Source organism: Scylla paramamosain, chromosome 27 (genome assembly GCF_035594125.1).
Source record: "Scylla paramamosain isolate STU-SP2022 chromosome 27, ASM3559412v1, whole genome shotgun sequence".
Classification (NCBI taxonomy): Eukaryota; Metazoa; Arthropoda; class Malacostraca; order Decapoda; family Portunidae; genus Scylla; species Scylla paramamosain.
Genome location: NC_087177.1, coordinates 14,349,612 through 14,374,308, shown reverse-complemented (window position 1 = coordinate 14,374,308; position 24,697 = coordinate 14,349,612). Strand labels below are relative to the sequence as shown.

The following is a 24,697-nucleotide window of genomic DNA, read 5'->3' as shown; positions in this document are numbered from 1 at the left end:
TAAGAGATGGACCGAAGATGGACCGAATATCCGCTTTCCCATTCGCAGGTGCAGGCATTAACTGTTTTTTTTTTTTTTTTTTTTAGTATTCGCATTTGCATTCACATTTCTATCATCAGTTTTTGTTTTCTTTCTTTTTTTTTTTGCGAATAAGTGAATATTTTCCCCCAAAAAAATAATCAGTGATTTAATAAGTTTATTTTGAAAATAACACATTTTAAAGTTTACAGTTTACACGAAGAATTATGTGTAGTTGTGCTTTAGTGCCCGCGTTAGAAGTCAACGTCTTGGTCCCAATAAATCGGAAAAACCTGGACGTAAAAACCAAAAAAGTGAGGGAAGACCAAGGAAGCGAGGCGGCAACCCTATCCCTCCAGCTCCTACCAGGCCCCATGTTCATGGTCATGGATTCCTATTGCAGAACTCTTATTTAAAATCAATTAATTAAAAGAATTAGAAATCAAGTGTGTCTGATATAGAATCCAAAAGACAGACATGCATTCCATCTCGTGGAGTCAGAAGTGTCAAGTGTAATGCGATAAATAACACTGTGTTTCCTTCCATGCGCCAAGTTTGCACAATACACAAAGGAGGTGATAGTTCCGAAATATAAATGTATTGTTTAGACTGAGAGTGAGAGAGAAGGGCAGGGCATCATGACAAAAAATTGCAGCTGACTCACGAGAGAGAGAGAGAGAGAGAGAGAGAGATACAAGCCTATGTAATCAAGGACAAGGTGAGCAGCTCGCCTGTCAAGAACAACCAAGTCGTGGTTAGACAGCCAAGTCGGTCGCCTCGCTGCGCGCAGACAGGGAGGAGTCATCGCTGCTTGAGGGAAGGAGAGGAGAGAGGTGGCTCATACGCGGCCCAGCACAATCTGGTGCCGATACCAACTCACAGGAATGAGTGAATTTCGTCACAAAATGTACTTCCTCGTATAGGGGTGTGAGTCAGTTACTCAGAGCAACAGACGGACATACGCACAGATGGACATATCGAAAAAGTTAGCAGAAAAGAAATATAAAAGTTATTTTCCGTTTTCAAGCCATTACATGAAATTATTATTGCTAAAGTAATCATTGCATTTTTCTCACACAGTTATGATAATACCCACTGTGAGAGAAACAAAACTCTTACTTCCCATCATAACATTTCCGTCAGGATGGATCAGCACAAAACAAAACAGGACAGCTTTGTGACGAAATCACTCCAGCCACTTGCTTAATATCCAGACAGGAAGTGCTCGCTTGAGCTGAGCCTCGCGAAGAGCAGCAGACGAGATGACCTTGACCAGCGAGGCGGTGCGGCAGGTGCCTGTGGTGCTTCTGCGCCTCCTGGTGGTAGTGCTGGTGCGGGAGACAGCTCACCCTCGTTATCAGTCCACCGAACACCTCCTGCCGCAGTATGACTTCATTATTGGTACGAGTACGAGGATCCTTTTGGGCGAGCAAAGCTGGATCTTCACACGGGTGACCAAACAGTTCATCCCACATTATACTATGCATACATATTGATGATAGTTACATGTTTGAGATAAGTTACCACTCTTGGTTTTACGCTGAGAGTGTAAGGCACCAGTGTGAAAGAAATGTCTGGTAATAACGGGATCGGGATCAGGTAGCCTTTAGGGTGATTGGATCCAGACTCAAACAAAAAGCCAAGTGTTTGCCGTGTGTTGCAGTAGGCGGAGGGTCAGCGGGGTGCGTGATGGCGGCGCGGCTCAGTGAAATATCCCACTGGAAAATCCTGCTGATAGAGGCAGGAGGGACACCCCCGCCTGAGAGCTACATCCCTGCCCTCAACTTTCTCCTGTTCCAAGGTGACGCAGATTGGAAGTTTCACGCCGCACCACAGCAGGGAGCCCTCCTTGCATACGAAAGTGTAAGCAAGGCCTCCCACTGCTAGCTACACTGGGTCATTACCATAGTGACCCATTGACCGATTACTCGTGAATACATTGTTGCTTGGACATATTTAACTACCATAGTGTTTTTTATGATGAATATTCTGTAATATATAACAAAAGACAGCCTCAAGAAAACTTTTACGCAGATGAGATGCTACATGAGTGTGTGTGTGTGTGTGTGTGTGTGTGTATGTGTGTGTGCAGATGTTGCCATACCCACGGGGGCGGGGAATAGGAGGCTCCTCCACCATCAACTCGATGATCTACGTGCGCGGCAACAGGCGGGACTTCGACAACTGGGAGGCGATGGGCAACCAGGGCTGGAGCTTCGATCACGTCCATCGTTACTTCTTGAAGCTGGAAGGTTACAGAGAAACCTCAAATCACACCGGTAGTTCTCATCCACGTTATTTGTATATCTATTTATTTATTTATTTAAAGTACGTCTGTTTATACAATGAAATCTTGGGCTGAGCTGTGGCAAAGTGTTTATTGCTGCATGCCATCACATTTGATTTGATATTTACGATTTTCCAAAATTTCAGCTTAATTTCCATTTAGCCTTCAGCATCACGTAATACACGACACAAAACACCAAATTCGCAACAACGCACCAAGCTAAACTGAAGTTTGTACCCAAAGTCCAGAGAATACGCACTGTCCGCATCTTGTCTCTGTTTATCACGTCTCAATCTTAATGGTCATGTTTTCAGGCAAGTACTATGGGCGGGACGGGCCACAGGCGTTGGAGGGCAAGCGGTGGTCCTCGCCTGCCGCCCACGCCTTTCTTAGGGCAGGGGAGCAGCTCGGGTACAGCATCATCGACCCCAATGGACCTGAACAAATAGGTGAGTCGGGACGCGAGGGGCACGCTTCTCTGAAGTACTAAAGTCATCAATCGACGCGGAAGTGACATACGCCACATCAACTTGCCTGTACAGGGATTGCCACTGCCACGTCTAGGCCTGACGGTTTCTTGCAGCTTCCCTTATTTTCTAATGTTCTGATGATATGTACGAAAGTTGGACAGATGAGTGGGAAACATAATATACTAAAAGTCAGCTTTCAACAGGAGTAATTAGCACATGTCCAAATTTTGCTCCTTTCCTTTCTCTAGTAATCTCCCGGCAGATCTCAGACAGTGTTATTCGTCACAGGTTTCTCTCTGATCGACCTGACGGGGCGCGACGGGATGCGGTGGTCGGCGGCAGAGGGCTACCTGCGTCCCGCCCTTAGCAACAGACCCAACCTGCACGTGGTGATGAACGCGCACGTCGCCAAGGTAAAACTCACCTCGGTGGGAGAGTGGAGAGGCTGTGTTGTAGATTAGATCACTTAGGGAGTCTTCGAGGTGTAAACGCTACTTATCACGAACTGAATGCTGTTATGTAGGTCATGATGTTCCTTTTTTTTCTTTTTTTTTTTTTTTTTTTTTTGCATTGGCCATACACTGCGTCATACAAACATTACAGATGATGACAATGTTCGCCTTAAGACAGTCTCCACACAACCCATTACCAAATACAACTCGCAGCAACCATAACATTTGATTCATTCAAATACGGAAACGCTGAAAGGTTATGGTCCGTTAAATCGGATTACAAACTCAGAAACAGCAAGGAAACCTAATACACATTGTTTACATAATAATGCTTCTTTGATTTTTCAGATACATTTTAATGAAGACAATCGCGCCGTGGCCGTCTCTTACCTACAAGACAACAAGGTAGGGAGTGACTTTCGCCTGTGTTGCCGCCATTCTAAAAGCCAACAGACTTTCCTCCATTCTCATGAAGAAAGGCAACACAAAAGACCATATTCTAAAAATACTTCCACTCTACTTTCAAAACCCTTTAGTTGAAGTTACACGAGTTTTAACGTTTTTTTTATTTATTTATTTTATATATATATATATATATATATATATATATATATATATATATATATATATATATATATATATATATATATATATATATATATATATATATATATATATATATATATATATATATATATATATATATATATATATAGTTCTAGTGACAGGTTAATAAGAGTTTTACATTATCAACAGGAGAAACTCTCTTGACAACCTGGCTATTCATCTCTGTGGTCTTTGAAAATAGTTTAGCAGAGAGTTTCTGAGCAAGTGCCAACGTACGAACGAGAATTACACTGATAGCAATGCAACGAATTCCTTCAGAGGCGACGGTGAAGCGCAAGGATGAGGGAGTAAAAACTTTAATGTTTGTTGGTGCAGGAGAGGCGCGTGGCGGCTACGAGGGAGGTGGTGCTGAGCGCTGGTGCCATCGGGACCCCCCACCTGCTGCTGCTGTCTGGCGTGGGCCCCGCCGAGCATCTGGCACACCACCACGTGAGTATATACCAATGCAGGACGCCACACCAGGGCAAGGACGTTGCAGCAAGTCTGTCCTTCTTGCACCAATTTGAATTTCTCTTGTACGCTTGTACGTGAGGGGGAGAGAGAGAGAGAGAGAGAGAGAGAGAGAGAGAGAGAGAGAGAGAGAGAGAGAGAGAGAGAGAGAGAGAGAGAGAGATTTAAAACTACTCAATAGTAGGAAAAATCGGTAGCTACAGATTCCTTATCAAAAAATGAACACAATAATTCATTCACTTTTTAACGGCGGCAGCCACTCCATCCGCCCTTTGTCCCTCACACCCTCGGCTTCTCCCTCACCCTCACGTAGATCCCGGTAGTGAGGGACCTTCCGGGCGTAGGTCAGAATCTTCAGGATCATCCCGCTGTAGCCGGTCTGATATGGACCACCAACAAACACTCCAGCTTTTCGCCCCTACGCCTCCTCAACCCTGTTCATCTCCACCGCTACGTGCAGGACCGCCAAGGTAGGGATGGGCCGCCCTCCTACACAATGACTCAGTCGTCAGTTCCTTAATTAACTGGTCAGCTATTGTCAGTCATTGGTTTATCTCTAACTTCAGCGGCGACGTGACACGAGTCATCAGGTAGTATTAAAAGAAGATAAAATGGATGAGAATGATAGAAGGAAATAGGAAGGCATGTTTCATACAGAGACTGTCACGTGTAAGCATGACGGCTTCTTACAGCTTCCCTTATTCTATTATATTCTTAAGTTATAACACTATTGCGCACACGCCACCTATAGCATTTCACACAGAGATATTATCACATATAAATAATTCTTCCTAGCAGGAAATACCTCAAGACGACTGTAATAATCCGCAGCAAGACAGCAAGCATATGCTGATCATTGGCTGTTCCTCCCCACAGGTCCCTTCACCACCCCCGTTGGTACGGAGGGCAATGCTTGGTTCCCGTCCGAGACAGGCGACCCCGGGTGGCCCGACATCCAGTTGGCCTTCGTCAGCACCACACCTGCCATCGACTTTGGGCTCACCTCCCGACAGGGGCTGGGCTTCAGGGAGGAGGTTAGGAAATGCGTTCATACACCCACCCACACATACTCTCTCTCTCTCTCTCTCTCTCTCTCTCTCTCTCTCTCTCTCTCTCTCTCTCTCTCTCTCTCTCTCTCTCTCTCTCTCTCTCTCTCTCTCTCTCTCTCTCTCTCTCTCTCTTTAACGTCTCCTCCGGCAGGTATATCTGGACTACTTCTCCGAGGTGTTTGGTCAAGAGGGTTTCTCTCTGGCGCCGTTCCTTACTCGTCCTCGTAGCCGAGGCTCCGTCACCCTCGCCTCCCACCACCCGATGCACATGCCACACATTAACCTCAACTTTCTCAGCCATCCACAAGACGTCACCGATCTAGTGAAAGGTTAGTCTGTTTCCGAAAGCTGAAGACAGGAGACGCCCCTTTCTTGATTATGAAAAGTTTCCCTGTTAATCTGACGCAGAGTAGAAGCATGATGGATGAACCTGCAATTTTTCATTTTTTTTTTCATTATTTTATTGAATGTGTTGTTGGAGGAAGAGAGTTGTCTAAAGACAACTCTCTTCCTCCACACGAAACTACAAGCACCTAATAACACACACACCCTTCACTCAAAAATTTTAAACTCATGGCGACTCCTACACCAGCCTCGGAGTCCCCATCTGGGGAGGGGACCATAAATGTCCCCAGGTCGGACTGCCTTTCCGTCGACGACCCTAAGTGTCTTGACATCCCCCTCAACTTTTTCTTCATTAACTTCTGAAACATTCGCGGTCTAAGATCTAATTTTCAATCTGTAGAACACCACCTCTCCTCTTCTAAACCTCATCTTCTTTTCCTCACTGAAACTCAGGTGTCTGAGGCAACTGACAGTAGCCCCTTTTCTGCTCCCTCCTACTTTCTCTATCCTCATTTTCGATCCAAAGCTGGATGTTGCGTTTATGTGCGCAATGACTTAACCTGCTCTCGTGCCCACGCTCTTGAATCTTCCGAGTTTTCCACCATCTGGCTACGACTACAGAGTCATTCTCATACTAAATTTATCTGTGCTGTATACCTCTCTCCAAACTCCTCTGACTATAAGAAATTCTTTAACTACTTAACTTCCAAAGTGGAGCACATTCTGACCCTCTTCCATTTTGCAGAGATCTCCATTCTTGGAGACTTCAGTGTTCACCACCAGCTTTGGCTTTCCTCTCCCTTCACTGACCATCCTGGTGAACTAGCCTTCAACTTTGCTATCCTCCATGACCTAGAGCAATTGATGCAACACCCTACTCGTATTCCTGACCGTCTTGGAGATACGCCCAACATTCTTGACCTTTTCCTGACCTCTAATCCTTCTGCTTATGCTGTCACCCTTTCTTCTCCGTTGGGCTCCTCCGATCACAATCTCATATCTTTATCTTGTCCTATCACTCCAATCCCTCCTCAGGATCCCCCTAAGCGAAGGTGCCTCTGGCGTTTTGCCTCTGCTAATTGTGGGGACATGAGGAGGTATTTTGCTGATTTTCCTTGGAATGACTTCTGCTTCCGTGTCAGAGACCCGTCTTTGTGTGCTGAGCGCATAACAGAGGTGATAGTGTCTGGCATGGAGGCGTACATTCCTCACTCTTTTTCTCGTCCTAAACCTTCTAAACCTTGGTTTAACACAGCTTGTTCTCGTGCTATACATGATAGAGAGGTGGCCCACAAAAGGTACTTAAGCCTTCCTTCACCAGAATCTCATGCACTTTATATTTCTGCCCGGAACCATGCCAAGTCTGTTCTCCAACTAGCCAAAAACTCCTTCATTAACAGAAAGTGTCAAACCCTTTCAAGATCTATCTCCCCTCGTGATTTCTGGCATCTAGCCAAAAATATCTCCAATAACTTTGCTTCTTCTTTCCCTCCTCTACTTCAACCAGATGGCACCACTGCTATCACATCTATTTCTAAAGCTGAACTCTTTGCTCAAACCTTTGCTAAAAACTCTACCTTGGACGATTCTAGGCTTGTTCCTCCCTCTCCTTCACCCTCTGACTACTTCATGCCACGTATTAAAATTCTTCGCAATGATGTTTTCAATGCCCTCGCTGGCCTAAACCCTTGGAAGGCTTATGGACCTGATGGGGTCCCTCCTATTGTTCTCCGAAACTGTGCCTCCGTGCTTGCACCTTGCCTAGTCAAACTCTTTCAGCTCTGTCTGTCAACATCTACCTTTCCTTCTTGCTGGAAGTTTGCCTACATTCAACCTGTTCCTAAAAAGGGTGACCGCTCTAATCCCTCAAACTACCGTCCTATTGCTTTAATTTCCTGCTTATCTAAAGTTTTTTAATCTATCCTCAACAGGAAGATTCTTAAACATCTATCACTTCACAACCTTCTATCTGATCGCCAGTATGGGTTCCATCAAGGCCGCTCTACTGGTGATCTTCTGGCTTTCCTTACTGAGTCTTGGTCATCCTCTTTTAGAGACTTTGGTGAAACTTTTGCTGTTGCCTTGGACATATCAAAAGCCTTTGATAAAATCTGGCACAAAGCTTTGATTTCCAAACTACCCTCCTACGGCTTCTATCCTTCTCTCTGTAACTTCATCTCAAGTTTCCTTTCTGACCGGTCTATTGCTGCTGTGGTAGACGGTCACTGCTCTTCTCCTAAATCTATTAACAGTGGTGTTCCTCAGGGTTCTGTCCTGTCACCCACTCTCTTCTTATTATTCATTAATGATCTTCTAAACCAAACTTCTTGTCCTATCCACTCCTATGCTGATGATACCACCCTGCACTTTTCCACGTCTTTTCATAGACGTCCAACCCTTCAGGAGGTAAACATATCACGCAGGGAAGCCACAGAACGCCTGACTTCTGATCTTTCTAAAATTTCTGATTGGGGCAGAGCAAACTTGGTATTGTTCAATGCCTCAAAAACTCAATTCCTCCATCTATCAACTCGACACAACCTTCCAGACAACTATCCCCTCTTCTTCAATGACACTCAACTGTCCCCCTCTTCTACACTGAACATCCTCGGTCTGTCCTTTACTTATAATCTGAACTGGAAACTTCACATCCCATCTCTAGCTAAAACAGCTTCTATGAAGTTAGGTGTTCTGAGACGTCTCCGCCAGTTTTTCTCACCCCCCCAGCTGCTAACTCTGTACAAGGGCCTTATCCGTCCTTGTATGGAGTATGCTTCACATGTCTGGGGGGGTTCTACTCATACTGCTCTTCTAGACAGGGTGGAATCAAAAGTTTTTCGTCTCATCAACTCCTCTCCTCTAACTGACTGTCTTCAGCCCCTCTCTCACCGCCGCAATGTTGCATATCTAGCTGTCTTCTACCGCTATTTTCATGCCAACTGCTCTTCTGATCTTGCTAACTGCATGCCTCCCCTCCTTCCGCGGCCTCGCTGCACAAGACTTTCTTCTTTCTCTCACCCCTATTCTGTCCACCTCTCTAACGCAAGAGTTAACCAGTATTCTCAATCATTCATCCCTTTCTCTGGTAAACTCTGGAACTCCCTGCCTGCTTCTGTATTTCCACCTTCCTATGACTTGAATTCCTTCAAGAGGGAGGTTTCAAGACACTTATCCACCAATTTTTGACCACTGCTTTGACCCTTTTATGGGACTGGCATTTCAGTGGGCATTTTTTTTATTAGATTTTTGTTGCCCTTGGCCAGTATCCTTCCTACATAAAAAAAAAAAAATTACTCTTTTATCATTTTTTTGTGATATATTGCAGGGATCCGTCATGCGCTGGAGGTGGGCGGCACTCCAGCCCTACAAGAACACGGCGCAACCTTCAACAAAAGAGTAAGTCTGATGGATTCCTTCCCCATCCTTCCTTACAACAGTACTTTCTAGACCCATCTTTAAGAACTCTCTTTTTAACACCCTGTTGACACAAACACACAGACACACTCCTGCCTCTCGGCCTAGTTTAATGACCTTCGACTCGTGACTCTTCGACACTTCGCCCTACCTTGATGACCTCTCCTTTAACCCCCATTAGACATAAACACAGACACACTCCTGTCACACTCAAAGTAGACTGCTGCACTACACGCTGACTCAGTGTGCCTCTCCCTACAGCTGCTGAGAGCGTGCGCGGCTCATGGCGGCCACACACAAAAATACTGGGAGTGCTTCGTGCGTCACATGGCCACCACCTCTTACCACGCCAGCGGCACCTGCAAGATGGGGCCCTCCCATGACTCTCTCTCTGTGGTGGATCACAGACTCAGGTGGGAAAGGTTGATTTACTGATAGATAGACTGGTTAGTATGAGGCATCATAACAACAGTCGTTTAGCTCTGTGAGGGAAACAAATTGGAAGTGCCGTATCCTCTAAAGTCATCTTCCTGTTCAATGCAGGGTTCGGGGCGTGGCAGGTCTGCGAGTGGTGGACGCCTCTGTCATGCCACTCATAGTCTCGGTCAACACCAACGCCGCCACCCTCATGATCGCCGAGCGTGCTGCGGATTTCATCAAGGAGGAGTGGAGGTCCCGCCGCCGCCGCTCACCAGCCAAGGGTGCTCCGGCCCGTAACAAGAGTCAAGGATTAAGTTCAGACTCTCGCTGACACATGACGCGAACGTAGTGATAATAGGCACTGATTAGTAATCTCTCTCTCTCTCTCTCTCTCTCTCTCTCTCTCTCTCTCTCTCTCTCTCTCTCTCTCTCCAGGAAAGTTGCACTGGGGACGTAAAAAGATTCGTGTGAAAGAAATTATTATAATTATTACTATTATTATCAATATCATTAGTATTATTATCATTGTTGTTGTTCTTATATATATATATATATATAGTATATATATATATATATATATATATATATATATATATATATATATATATATATAGTATATATATATATATATATATATATATATATATATATATATATTATATATATATATATATATATATATACGAGTATATATATATATATATATATATATATATATATATATATATATATATATATATATATATATATATATATATATATATATATATATATATATATATATATATGTATGTATGTATATATATATATAGCTTGTGAGAACCTGAGCCCAGCTGAGTGACAGGCGCAGAAATTGCTGGCTACGAGCTGTGTTTATATTTAAAATGAAAAATTTAAAACTGACAATTGAGATCATGGCAGTATATTATAATTCATTTATTTATTAGATAATAAATTCATTTATTGACATGATAGAATACTGCCATGATCTCAGTTGTCATTTTCACATTTTTTTTATTTCAAATGTAACTCTTCCTTGAACAAGAGGACTGGGTTTGTAGTAGGAAAGGTCACAGCCTAACTAAAAATAAACTTTTAAAAGAATACGAAAATCGGAAAAAATCTAATTAGAAATGATGGCAGTAGTAAACATTTTAACAGTGTAATGGATAGACACGGGTAGTAATGTTGAGGGAGAAAAGCTTTGCTCGAAACATGCAACTCACACCTCGCTTCCTCCACTACTATCTGCGTGTATGCCTCATAATGCTAACACTTCTGGCATGACTCATAATACCAGCATCTCTACTAAATCGGTGGCGGTAATCCTAAAGAAGGCGTAGAAATGTCATATTGATTATCCATTAACTGTGAAGGAAATGAAACCTGAGTAGAGGAAATACTTCATGCAAACGATCCCTGCTACCATCTCGCCGGACATCTGAACTGAGACAAACTTCTTTAGCCTGAACCACTCCTCTCCCCACCATTCATTCCCTCCATCGCTGCACCATTACTCTCTCCCCTACCTCTTTCCCTCCATCATACCTCCCATATTTTACCCTTTACCATTCTTTATCTGCATAGCCACAACCATCATCCTATCCCGTCATCACCCCTCCTCCACCCACACCACTATTCATTCCCTGTCACGTCACTTTCATTCAATTTAATTCAAGTTTCATTCAAGAAGTAAGACAATGCAAGTATTAGTATAAGTTTCTTTCAAGTAGTAAGATAATGCAAGTATTAGTAAAAAATTACATCATCCTGAACCAAACAAGCCAAATACTTCGAAAGATTCACCAACCTCTTAACTTCACACCTGTTGAAACGTGTTTTATTCCATTCCTGATACGATAATGCAACGGTCCCATCTCCTCAGCGGCCAACTGAGAAAGCATAAGCCAGGAATATAGGCTACGTCTCGTCCTCCTCGGCGATCCTCCTCTTCCGCCGCCTGCCACTGACGAAGTGTTTATGCGGGGCAAGGAAAACCCGAGAATGGCCCACAAAACACCCAAAAACACGTTTAAGAGGAAGAGGAATGTATACGAAAAGGGAAAATACAGGAAAAAGAAAAAAAATGAGCGTTGACAGTTTTCATTTCTGAACTCATGACGTGTGTGGCGGGTAACAAGCAAATTATAACAGTTAAGCTAGGCGGGCATTCTTTAGTATGTATTTTCAAGGTTAGCGAGTAAGTTTAGGCAAATGTAACTGCAAAATCTAATCTATTATCGTTTCTTTATTGAAAGCCTGTTATTTTTTAAGCATTTCCTATCTTATCTCGACTGTAGTGGTAGCAAGTGGAAGTTTTCAAGGGTGTTTTCATGATTTTCGTGGTAGTTTAGCAAAGATTAATTTATTTATAAAAAAAAAAAAAACATTCTTGAGTTTCATTGCTTATTGTTCCCCTGTGCTTGCATATATTAGCTGGCCGCTGCGTTGCCGCCTGTCAGGCTGCCAGGCTCGTCCAGCGTGGCATACTGCAGTAGCAATGCACAACTCACGAGTGTCGCCTTTACCCAGACTTATTCGGGTCAGTTTAACAGTTTAACAGTTAAGAGGTTATTTAATATGATTGTTACATTATTGGGGGGATTGAAGAGGGGGTATAGTGGGGAGATGGAAATAAAAGATAGTGAAAAAAGCAGAAAGACAGAAGGAAAGTTTCCGGGAGGTCTTTTTTTTTTATTATTAAGTATACAGTATGGTGGCTAAGCATGAACCCCCTCTGTACACCTGCCAAGATCTGTATGTTTAAAATTATAATCTTGACACATACTGCACTTGCCATGCCATTTCTTTTCCATTATTATTATTATTATTATTATTATTATTATTATTATTATTATTATTATTATTAGTTATTATTATTATTATTGATATCATGATTATTGTTGATTATTGTACTACCTACACCCACAGCCGCCTTACAGTGTAAGTCACACACACACACACACACACACACACACACACGTCAAAATAGGACCATAAGAAGCATCACCTTCCTTCAGCCTTCCTTGGCTCACACCTCTATCCTTCATTGTTCATTTCCTCGCAGCTCCATCCCACACACCTCCATCCTTCATTCTTTCTTTCCATCACACCTTACATACTTCCAACCCCTCTTACCCTTTCATCTCTATCATTCACCAAATTCTCCTCACACCTCTTATGCTACCCTTTCACTTCCATCCTTCACCCTCTCCCCTCACAGCTCTCATACTACCTTTCCTCCTGCAAAGCAGGTGTGGTAAAAAAAACACTGTGTAATCTTTAGAATTATGTTCCTGTTACATTTTTCTCTATTTCATGCAAATTAGATATTTGAACACTTCATCTGCAAAACACCAATACTTGTCAGGATACAGAAACTGAGCAAAGTAGTAAGGTCTGGAAATAGTGAGCTATAAATCAGAAGAAAAAAAAAGCTCTTCCTTCATTATTGAACAAACAGCAAGAGAACACAAGCATTCAAACCTCAAAACACTCTTCACACTGCAATGGATACCAATTAATCCCATTAGAGAGAAATGTGCAGGTGTCTAAATCTCACACCCTAAAAATCAAGACAATCATAGCCTGCTTATCTCCAACTCAAAAGAGCATTTTCCAAATTATTTTATATAGAAGAACCATTATTAAAGTGTGATATGTGATTGACTCATTTCTGTATTTCCTTCTTTTCCTAATTTTATTCCATTTCTGCATATTTACCATACAATTTAGTTGATTTACTTCCCATCATTGACTTCTTTGTGTAAGGATCATTGAAGTCCATCTGTCCACTAAAATACATCTCATTGATGTAAGCAAGGAGGACATCCACCTTTTCTGGGAATTCCTTGCTTGCTGGGGTATCTGTGGGAGCAGAGGTCTCATTATCCAGGACAGGTGGGGCAACTTTGGGTAATGGCTTCTCTGTTCTGAGATTTAAGAACAGCATTGTCCTATTAGTGATGTAATCAAGGATGTCATACTTGTTGGGCTTGTTCTTAAGGTCATTCTTGATCTGTGTAAATGTCCTGATGATGATGGTGAGCATGAGGTTTATAAGTATCATGCTGGTACTGAGGGAGAACACAAAGAACATTACAGGGGACAAATAGTTTGCCAGTGTCATTGATTCAAAGTCAAACTTCCCAAGCATCATAGCAAAGCTCATTTGTAGACAAGCCATGAAGTTTGAAAACTCCTCCAGCTGAAGATTGAAGATGGTGAAGAAAAGAGTGGTGAAAGCAAAGAAAATAACACCAAAGGTAAAGAAGAACACTTCCAGATCCTCCCAGCATTTGGAAAGAGTCAGACCCAAAAGATTCATGCGTTTGTTGAACTGCAAAAGCTTGATGAACTTGACAGTAGTGAAGAAAACAATGAAACCAACAGCATAGAGCAGGTAAAGGTCCAGCAGGGCAGCATACTCCATCCTGATGTAACCATTGCCAAACGTTGTGTCAAAGATCTTGAGCACCCGCTGCACCTCCAGATATCTGTGGGGAGAGGCACTCTTGTAGGTGGGGAGTGAATGCCACCTGGCAACAGAATGTTGACTCACACCACACTCTCTCTCTCTCTCTCTCTCTCTCTCTCTCTCTCTCTCTCTCTCTCTCATACACATGCATACACACACACACACACACACACACACACATGGGTGAGTGTGCTCCATCCACACACCTACACATCATCCAGTTCACCTCCTCTCACTCATCACACAGAGCAAGCTTAATGTAAAAAGTGCTGGAGCTATTATTAGTCACTGGACAATATAGTTTTCTGGTCATAATCACTTCATCATCTGCTCGTGTGCTGTACTACAAAAATACTAATGAAATTTTAGAACCTTGTGTATTCCTTACTGGAGTTAACTTCCTAATTTCCAACTACACATACCTCAAAATATAGATTGCAATGGCTGCATAAGAAATCAACAGAATGACCACCTCTGCCATATTCCAGTAACTACTGAAATAAACACCAAAGCCACTCTTGTAACACTTCCAAAACTCCCTGAAGGTGAAGAAGATGGTTGCCAGAACAAAGGCAAGCTCATTCAGCAGAATAAAGCTGCCATAAGCTGTGGGAGAGAAGTAATGAAAGCCATGTGAGTCTTCCATGAAAAAAAGTGGTATGCACAATAACTCCCAAAACTATCTTTACAGTGTGGTGCAAAGGGTGGCATAATGAACAATACAAAACCTACTGCCTGATCACATGTCACGTCAGTAAGGTTGGTGTGCATGGCTTGACATCAGTGATGCTGATATGCCAATCAATTTCCCAGGTCATAATATACAGCAGCCATCCCTAGTGTGCAGGGCTACTGTTGCCACCATATTCACCAAATGTTTCAAATAATATTACCCATTGAGTCACAATATAAACCTCTTTTTTTGAAGAAAGGTTTGGGGAGCTACTGTACATATACCTATCTATGCATGCTATTTGTAGCCAACATTACACAATACTTCTCTCACAGACATAATCTTCCTGTCTCCAGCATCACGTACCATTAGAGTTGCGAATGAATGGACTGGAGTCAAAGCGCCAGTAAGGTCTGATGCCTCCCCCTGGGTGGAACTCTGCCATGATGGTTGCAATGCCAAACAAATTCACCTGAACAAGAAAATTAAAATAGTTTGCTTTAGTTGCAATAGGCAATCTGTTTCTTTGCTGTTTCTTTCCTAAAACAGGATCATTTACATATTCTCCTTATCTCAGGCTGTTAAAATTACTATTTACTGACTTAAAAATAATACTGTAGCATCAAGGGACTTTCTGATGCACTAACACTGAAGCAAATCCATTCTAATTACTTATATATTACATATACTATACATTGGATAGATATGAATACTCTTACATTTGCATTATACACAGAGAACTCAAGCATGACAGCTCTCGTGTATCTGTCAATCCATCCCAGGTGCTGGAGGTGGTTGAGACGCCTTAACAGCTCCGAACTTGTGCCCTTCAGATGCAGTACATATCCTCCTCCTGTGTAACTCCCAAGCCGTCCAGATGAGGTGAATGACTCTAGTTCTTTAGCCGTGCTGTATCTGAGAGGAAGACAGGTTAAACACAGAATAGAAATAACATTTGGTGTTGTGTGTGTGTGTGTGTGTGTGTGTGTGTGTGTGTGTATTTACCTAGTTGTAATTTATGGGGCTTGAGCTACATTCATGTTGTCCCATTTCCATATCTACACTTGTCTAGCTTTTCCTTAAAGTTGTGCGCACTCATTGCCGACACTACATCCTCACTTCGCTTTTTCCATACTTCTATATTTCTCAGTGGGAAACTATCTGTGTGTGTGTGTGTGTGTGTGTGTGTGTGTGTGTGTGTGTGTGTGTGTGTGTGTGTGTGTGTGTGTGTGTGTGTGTGTGTGTGTGTGTGTGTGTGTGTGTGTGTGTGTGTGTGTGTGTGTGTGTGTGTGTGTGTGTGTGTGTATCATCAATTCCTCTTATTTGCCTCTCACACACCCATATCATCCATCTTTTTCATTTTTCATTTTTTTTCTCCTTGTACCTACCACACCCTAACTCATCACATCTTTCATACTTTTCTCCTCCACCTAAGTCCTTGTCTACTCATCTCACTTTGCCAATCCTTTTTGCCTCACTCATGCCTCTCTCTCATACTCACCTGAACTCGGGCAAGCTACAGGCTCCTGGGTGGGTAGCAGAGTTGAGCCAGTGTGCACAGTAATGATTATTGTCCTCCAAGAACTCCCCTCGCCACCCACTGCAGTCACTTACAAGTATCTTCACCTGATTGGATGGTCTGTGGACAAGGCAGAAAAGTACTTGTTCACTGTAATATTATATACACTACCACACTCTCTGCTATTGTCTCTGATGTATGCTGCATGCATGAATGCTTGTACAAACTACAGCTAATACCTCCCTTTAGTGAAGTGGCTGACCTTCCCTCCTCTCATGGTGGCTAGGGAGGAACTAATACCTCCCTTTATTGAAGTGGCTGGCCTTCCTTCCTCTCATGATAGCCAATGCTCACCTGCACTCCCTATTGTTGCGAACTTGCCGCAGAATGGCATGCCCCATGATCCTGTTCTGGCGGTCATCAAGGAAGCCCCTGAGGCCATAGGGCGGCTTCCCATTGTACCAATTCTGTGCCCTCAACTCACTGAGCATTACTTCTTTCAGCCACCGCCAGTAGTGGTCCGTTGTCTTCATCTGTGACGATGTGGGTGTGAGAAGAGATTTAGAGGTGTGTGTGTGTGTGTGTGTGTGTGTGTGTGTGTGTGTGTGTGTGTGTGTGTGTGTGTGTGTGTGTGTGTGTGTGTGTGTGTGTGTGTGTGTGCTAGCAAGCCCACTCAAATGAAACTTCCACATCTCAAGCTGTGGATGCTTACAATTCAATGATAATACTGATAACAATCTCTCCCCTACTACTACCTCATATTCCCAATACTATAGCACATTACACAGTTCTGTCTTACCTTGTTCTTATAATCCCACTTGAGATCCCCCTCCTTGATGAAAGCGTTTCTGAAGTTTTCCACCATGCGGTAAGAGGACTCATCTCTCTCGCCATAAGTAAGGATCATTACCACAAACACAAACAGCAGGTAGGCGCCCACGTCCCTCAGCACAAGGGTCATCTCACGTTCCTTCACCAGCTTCACACGCAGCTCGTCCAGTATAGAGGTGTCCTTGTTTCCAGGAATTCTGTGGACTTTCCTTGGGTAGGTTGGGTCCAGGGGTTCTGTTGTTGGTAACGAAAGGTGAGATTGGGTCAGGAGAGAGAGAGAGAGAGAGAGAGAGAGAGAGAGAGAGAGAGAGAGAGAGAGAGAGAGAGAGAGAGAGAGAGAGAGAGAGAGAGAGAGAGAGAGAGAGAGAGAGAGAGAGAGACAGAGAGAGACAGAGAGAGAGAGAGAGAGACAGAGAGAGAGAGAGAGAGACAGAGAGAGAGAGACAGAGAGAGAGACAGAGAGAGAGAGAGAGACAGAGAGAGAGAGAGAGAGAGAGAGAGAGAGAGAGAGAGAGAGAGAGAGAGAGAGAGAGAGAGAGAGAGAGAGAGAGAGAGAGAGAGAGAGAGAGAGAGAGAGAGAGAGAGAGAGAGAGAGAGAGAGAGAGAGAGAGAGAGAGAATTATGTTATATGTATATTAAATATTTCATGTATTGTACACTTAGTGGTCTTAAGTTTCCCATTTGAGGTCCCTGAAAATTTTTTGAGGAGGAGGAGATAGAAGAAAAGGAAGAGGAAGAGAAGGATGCGGAGGAGGAGCTCACCTAGATGCTGCCACTCTTCATCCATTTCAAGGTCAGGTTCCAGCTCATCAAAGTCAATATCATCAACATCCACTTGCAAGGATTTCTTTCTTTTGCAGCAAGATGCCTCTACTACAGCACCAAACAGCACCTTTACAGAGACAGGCAAGGCTTAGAGATACAATATGAGATAAAGGAAAGAAAAGTAGACACAGTTTGATTCAGTGAGGTTTGACTTTAATTTAAGGGGTTCGACTTCCATCAAGAAAAGAGCCCATTATCTCCCTCATTCCTGCTGGAGAGATGCAAGTATAACATTATATGTTCCTGTGAATTAAGGAGCATGATTTGTTTCCAGCTTTTAACCAAATATGTGTCAACATGAGGGTCTCATTATCTTGGTTAACTCTCTTGACTCTTCACATAGATTTAGCAGACAAGGCAACATTGAGTAGCTTTGTATATATATATATATATATATATATATATATATATATATATATATATATATATATATATATATATATATATATATATATATATATATATATATATATATATATATATATATATATATATATATATATATATATATATATATATATATATATATATATATATATATATATATATATATATATATATATATATATATATATATATATATATATATATATATATATATATATATATATATATATATATATATATATATATATATATATATATATATATATATATATATATATATATATATATATATATATATATATATATATATATATATATATATATATATATATATATATATATATATATATATATATATATATACGAGTATATATATATATATCACCAGAAATGTGATTTAACAAAGTTACAGGATATTCACCATGAGAGGCTCCACTACCAGGATCGAGAACAAGAATGTTACAATAAGAGAAGTAAGCCAGCGACTGGTCTTCTCAGCACCAAATTGCAAAGCATATGCCCACACAAAGAAGACCGAGACACCAATCACTGCCAACACCAGCAGCCAGGCCAGCAGACGTCCCCACCACCCCAGCAAGAAGGGCCTCTCATGACTGTAGAACAGAAATTAAAGATTGTACTTAGTGAATGATGTGTGTGTTCTGTCAGAGGAAACAAAGGAATAATTAAATTTTTCTCAGGGACTTAACTGACCACACTCTTTTAAGAATTCTCCAGCTTTCTTTAATGGAGTGAGACTATAACCTTGAATAAATTGTGAAGCCTGTTTCCAGCCTCTTCCTTATATAAAAAATAAATTAATAATTCTTTCATTATCAATTAAGTGAGTGAAGGCAATACACTAACTTGAATTTTGTTATATACAAGGAAGTTCTTGATGCAACTGAAACAAATGATACAGAGAAATACTTTCAAGAAACGTTGATATATTGGTTAAAAAAAACAGTGGAGGTAACAAACAAGTCTCTTTCTCTCTCTCTCTCTCTCTCTCTCTCTCTCTCTCTCTCTCTCTCTCTCTCTCTCTCTCTCTCTCTCTCTCTCTCTCTCTCACACATACACACCTCTCATCAGTATTGCTAAGGGAGAGAATGTCCCTCACTCGGGTATGTTCCTCCAGCTCCTCTCGTGGCAAACCAGACTCCTCTCCTGAAAGAAGGGAGGGGAAATATGTTAAGTAATCATCATCATCATCATCATCAATTTCAGGCTCTATAAAAATCTGCCACACAACAAAGGCTTCCCCTAACCTTCTCTTGTTATCTTTGTCAGCTGTGGGAGCACTTATGTATACAGATGTAGAGGTTATGGCTGAGAGAAAGTAAGGCCAATACCATGCCACTCTGGATTAGGATGTCTTGGTTGGAGGAACATATCTGTACTCTCAGTGTATCCATCTAATTTGGTTGCACCTAACTTGTCTAACTCCACTGATTACTGCAATGCATACGCTTCCTCACTCCCCACAACAAGATAATGTTCCACAGTTTTAGTGGCATTTTATTCCTAAGTGTACCAATTATTTTAATGCAAAGTTAAAAACCTTGAAATTTTTCAGTGTATAAAGAACGGTGGCATAAGCAAAACCTTCAGGGTCAGTAATCAGGATAGGATAAGAAACTATAAGTTCAAGCTTGACAGAGTTAAATTTAAAAAGAAACATGAAGGAAGTGTTTTTTTAAATCAAATGCTAAACAAATGGACTACTCAGTAATCAGGTTGAAGATAAATTTATAATGAGGATGATACTTGGAAATAGGTAAGTTTTATGCATGGACTGTCACATGTAGGCCTGATGGCTTCTTGCAGTTTCCCTTATTTTCTTAAGTTCCTTAAGTACCACAGATAAATTTTAATTACCACTTTTAATTACCACTATGACAATACAGTATATGTGAATTTCAAGCCTATTCTGATGGAACATATAACACTGGCAGGATGAAAGTGCTGACCACCATAAGTACAAGGAAAAACAAACTTTAGTGCTGTGAGACATAATGCAAATATTAAACTGTTCCTGATACCACAACTCACTCTGTTGCTGGCATTGCTCGTGCCTAGCGGTGAAGGCTCTGGAGTAAGGCCGGACTCGTGGACCTGATCTTCTGAACAGCCAAATGATGAACTGGATCCCTGGATACACTATTAGAAGGGAGGCCAAACCCACAGCTGCCTGTGTGAAGGGAAAGGTTGATAGTAGCTTGCTTCCCCCCCACCCCAACTTTTCTCTCTCTCTCTCTCTCTCTCTCTCTCTCTCTCTCTCTCTCTCTCTCTCTCTCTCTCTCTCTCTCTCTCTCTCTCTCTCTCTCTCTCATAGATAATTCATATTACTTCAGACTTCTTTCATTCTTTTCTTCTTACTGCAATCTTTATTCACTTAAGGAACAAAAACTTCAGAATCTTTTACAAGACAGTGACAGGAAAAAAGATGAAAGTTGGTTTCTATAATGCATATATTTAAATATAATAACACTAAGCAACAATAAGGGGATAGAGAAATGGTAAAAAGTTAAGTGAAAAATTAATTTTAACATTAAGTTTGTTCAGAGATAAAAGTAGAAGCAAGTCATTATGATTCAAGTCCAGGATGTCAACAAGTTTCTCACCTTTTCAGCAGTGAGGGAGAAAGGGCCAATGCTCAAAAACCCTTCCCCCATTGGTGCATCTGGAATAGTTGAATACCACATTGCACTGCACAGCATAGAGAGGTAGATAAAGGCTGCACACACTGCTGTTCGTTCCACTCGTGTGTACCGAGACCTGATAAGAAGATCACTTGTGAGTAGATGATAAAGACTAAAGAGTAATTGTATCAACTGTTCTTTGTTAATCGATCTATATAACAGGCCAGCAGTCCCACACAGGGTTGCTCAGACAAGGCACCTCACACTCACCATTCACATTCTTATCTCCATCTGCCCCTGGTGGCAATACATGATCATAATGAGTTATGCCATGAATTTGATGAAAAAATATTTAAGGAATGCATATGTAATTGAACTATATAGATTTTAAGTGCCAAGCCATAGCACTAAAGTTGTTCTAATTATGCTTAGATGAGATTAACACTTTTAGCTGGGACAGAAAAACACATAGTTAAACATAAAGAAATTATAAGAGTTGCCAAGAAAATTATTCATATATATATTATGTAGGAGGAACACTGGCCAAGGGCAACAAAAAATCCAATAAAAAAAAAGTCCACTGAGATGCTGGTCCCCGAACAGGGTCCAAAGCGGTAGTCAAAAATTGAAGGATAAGTGTCTTGAAACCTCCCTCTTGAAGGAATTCAAGACATAGGAAAGTGAAAATACACAAGCATGCAGGGAGTTCAGAGTTTACCAGAGAAAGGGATGAATGATTGAGAATACTGGTTAACTCTTGCATTAGAGAGGTGGACAGAATAGGGGTGAGAGAAAGAAGAAAGTCTTGTGCATTGAGGCCACGGGAGGAGGGGACGCATGCAGTTAGCAAGATCAAAAGAGCAGTTAGCATGAAAATAGCAGTAGAAGAAAGCTAGAGATGCAACATTACAGCAATGAGAAAGAGGCTGAAGACAATCAGTTAGAGGAGAGGAGTATGAGTGGAACCCCACAGACATGTGAAGCATACTCCATACATGGACGGATAAGGCCCTCGTACAGAGTTAGCAGCTGGAGGGTTGAGAAAAATTGGCAGAGATGTCTCAGAATGTCTAACTTCACAGAAGCTGTTTTAGCTAGAGATGAGATGTGAAGTTTCCTGTTTAAATTATAAGAAAAGAACAGGTCGGGGATGTTCAGTGTAGAAGAGGGGGACAGTTTAGTGTCATTGAAGAAGAGGGGATAGTTGTCTGGAAGGTTGTGTCGAGTTGACAGATGGAGGAAGTGAGTTTTTGAGGCATCAAACAATACCAAGTTTGCTCTGCCCTAATCAAAAATTTTAGAGAGATCAGAAGTTAGGTGTTTTGTGGCTTCCTTGCATGAACTGTTTACTTCCTGAAGGGTTGGATGTCTATGAAAAGACATAGAAAACTGCAGGGTAGTATCATCAGTGTAGGAGTGGATAGGACAAGAAGTTTGGTTTAGAAGATCAATGATGAATAATAGGAAGAGAGTGGGTGACAGGACAGAACCATGAGGAACACCAATGCTAACAGATTTAGGAGAAGAACAGTGAGTCTCTATCACAGCAGCAATAGAACAGTCAGAAAGGAAAGTTGAGATGAAATTACAGAGAGAAGGATAGAAGCTGTAGGAGGTTTGTTTGGAAATCAAAGCTTTGTGCCAGACTCTATCAAAAGCTTTTGATATGTCTAAGGCAACAGCAAAAGCTTCAATAAAATCTTTAAAAGAGGATGACCAAGACTCAGTAAGGAAAGCCAGAAGATCACTAGCAGAGCGGCTTTGGCGGAACCCATACTGGCAATCAGATAGAAGGTTGTGAAGTGATAGATGTTTATGAATCTTCCTGTTGAGGAGAGATTCAAAAACTTTAGATAGGCAGGAAATTAAATCAATAGCACGGTAGTTTGAGGGATTAGAATAATCACCCTTTTTAGGAACAGGCTGAATGTAGGCAAACTTCCAGCAAGAAGGAAAGATAGATGTTGATAGAGTTGAAAGAGTTTGACTAGGCAAGGTGCAAGCATGGAAGCACAGTTTTGGAGAACAACAGGAGAGACCCCGTCAGGTCCATAAGCCTTCTGAGGGTTTAGGCCAGTGAGGGCATGGAAAACATCATCACAAAGAATTTTAAAAGGTTGCATGAAGTAGTCAGAAAGTGGAGGAGAGGGAGGAACAGGATCTGAATCACCCAAGGTAAAGATTTTAGCAAAGGTCTGAACAAAGAGTTCAGCTTTAGAGATAGCTTTGATAGCTGTGGTGCCATCTGGTTGAAATAAGGGAGGAAAAGAAGAAGAATCAAAGTTATTGGAGATATTTTTGGCTAGATCCCAGAAGTCATGAGGTGAGTTAGATCTTGAAAGATTTTGACACTTTCTATTAATGAAGAAGTTTTTGGCTAGTTGGAGAACAGACTTGGCATGATTCCAGGCAGAAATATGAAGCACATGAGATTCTAGTGATGTAGGATTCATAAGAGACTCTGAGGGAACATTAAGGCTGTGTAGTGTTGAGACAGTCAAGAACAACAAAAAATCACTCAGGCATTGGTGATCACCTACAGGCTGACCAATAACATGTAGGTCTCTCACTGTCTTCAGTATCCTGACATGAGTTTAATCCCAGACAAGAGGATCTCTCATGGTAAATTTACCTCATCTTCAGATCAATTTCTCAGGGTTTATATAAGGGGGGATTATGAGAGCACATGTGAAAAAAAAAAATCTAGAGTTTTTCACATCACAGGGCTTTAAAAGCAAAATCAGTGCATTGCAAGACTGACTCCTAGCCAGTCTTTAGGTAAACACTGAATGTTATATAGCGTCATTCTGACACTCAAGAACAGAGACAGAGGTTGCAGGAGGCAATGACTCACCTGGGAGGCCTGAAAAACATGGAAAACCAGATGTGTCGATCCTTGATTCCTCGCTGCTTGCTGGCCTCGTACAGATGGCTAAAGTTGGTGAGTTGATCCATGCTTGAGGTTGAGAAGGTGACATCAATCTGTAAGCAGTTAAATATCAATGCAAACCTCAACATTTTTCAATCTCCTTTTTTTTATGCCACTCATTGCTCATCCTTATCTCTCCTTCAGCATCTTTTTCTCTCCTTTTTTTCCCATCACTCTTTATCATCATCTCTCATCATCTCTTTCCTGAGTCCACACCTTCCTGCCTGCCACCATGGTTCTAATAGCTGCCCTTACACCATTGCACCTTTCCTTCTCCTGCTCCAACCATCACAAGCAACCCTGGCCTCACCTCCCCATCATCCCGGTCAAGGGAGAGCCAGCGGTTGGCAATGAAGAGAGTCTTGCGTTGCGTTTGCAGGTCCCTCACACTGATGAAGGCCAGCTGCCAGGACGACATACCCTCCTCACCAGAGTTGTCATGCCACACCCTCAGGTACTGAAGGTCTCCTAGTGGCCTAGTAACACACACAAAAACAAAGTGACATGATCATGATGTACAAATGTGTAGTGGGAAAAGAAAAGAATGATAGGACAGATTTTGAGGTACCATAGCAATCAGCATTAAAAGGATATGGTAAGAAATTGTACATAAAAAATAGCTTAGAAAGATGAAGAAATATAGTATTCCTGACAAAGAAATCAGCCAATGGAATTCACTGACTAACAAAATTGTGTAAACAGAGAGCATTCATAGCTTTAAAGATAAATATGACAAATTAATTTTTAAAAATGTGACATGACAACCTTGACTCAATCCTGTAAAAATACAATTAGGTAAGAATATGAAAATTTATGATGAAACAGTATTAGAAAACAGGACACAATGGACATAACACATGATTTTAATATGCATGGTAACTG

The 24,697-nt window shown here is 41.7% G+C and overlaps 2 protein-coding genes and 1 long non-coding RNA gene across 4 annotated transcripts in view; 2 read left to right on the top strand and 1 right to left on the bottom strand.

Moving 5' to 3' along the window:
* The window catches only part of LOC135114265 (L-sorbose 1-dehydrogenase-like), a 10,755-nt gene extending 736 nt beyond the window's left edge, over positions 1–10,019 (top strand). The window contains exons 2-14 of the mRNA XM_064030123.1: positions 1,233–1,419; positions 1,682–1,881; positions 2,111–2,297; positions 2,620–2,754; positions 3,064–3,188; positions 3,576–3,632; positions 4,170–4,283; positions 4,618–4,774; positions 5,181–5,338; positions 5,505–5,682; positions 9,024–9,094; positions 9,374–9,525; positions 9,656–10,019. Coding sequence (XP_063886193.1) covers positions 1,281–1,419; positions 1,682–1,881; positions 2,111–2,297; positions 2,620–2,754; positions 3,064–3,188; positions 3,576–3,632; positions 4,170–4,283; positions 4,618–4,774; positions 5,181–5,338; positions 5,505–5,682; positions 9,024–9,094; positions 9,374–9,525; positions 9,656–9,863 — 1,881 coding nt within the window. The 5' untranslated portion in view covers positions 1,233–1,280 and the 3' untranslated portion in view covers positions 9,864–10,019. The remainder of the gene's footprint in view (positions 1–1,232; positions 1,420–1,681; positions 1,882–2,110; positions 2,298–2,619; positions 2,755–3,063; positions 3,189–3,575; positions 3,633–4,169; positions 4,284–4,617; positions 4,775–5,180; positions 5,339–5,504; positions 5,683–9,023; positions 9,095–9,373; positions 9,526–9,655) is intronic.
* A 325-nt stretch (positions 10,020–10,344) lies between these two features.
* On the top strand, positions 10,345–18,791 carry LOC135114264 (uncharacterized). The gene is made up of 4 exons (XR_010275470.1): positions 10,345–12,074; positions 15,419–15,564; positions 17,893–17,938; positions 18,657–18,791. It is a non-coding gene; the product is annotated as an uncharacterized LOC135114264 (long non-coding RNA).
* The window catches only part of LOC135114259 (polycystin-1-like protein 2), a 39,793-nt gene continuing 28,122 nt past the window's right edge, over positions 13,027–24,697 (bottom strand). For both annotated transcript variants that reach the window (XM_064030104.1, XM_064030105.1), the window contains 14 exons: positions 24,126–24,291; positions 23,741–23,868; positions 20,869–21,022; positions 20,297–20,435; positions 19,327–19,411; positions 18,666–18,858; positions 17,795–17,924; positions 17,001–17,266; positions 16,556–16,734; positions 16,184–16,321; positions 15,402–15,597; positions 15,049–15,154; positions 14,432–14,615; positions 13,027–14,028 (listed from right to left, as the gene is read on the bottom strand). In XM_064030104.1, coding sequence (XP_063886174.1) covers positions 13,233–14,028; positions 14,432–14,615; positions 15,049–15,154; positions 15,402–15,597; positions 16,184–16,321; positions 16,556–16,734; positions 17,001–17,266; positions 17,795–17,924; positions 18,666–18,858; positions 19,327–19,411; positions 20,297–20,435; positions 20,869–21,022; positions 23,741–23,868; positions 24,126–24,291 — 2,860 coding nt within the window. In that variant the 3' untranslated portion in view covers positions 13,027–13,232. The remainder of the gene's footprint in view (positions 14,029–14,431; positions 14,616–15,048; positions 15,155–15,401; positions 15,598–16,183; positions 16,322–16,555; positions 16,735–17,000; positions 17,267–17,794; positions 17,925–18,665; positions 18,859–19,326; positions 19,412–20,296; positions 20,436–20,868; positions 21,023–23,740; positions 23,869–24,125; positions 24,292–24,697) is intronic.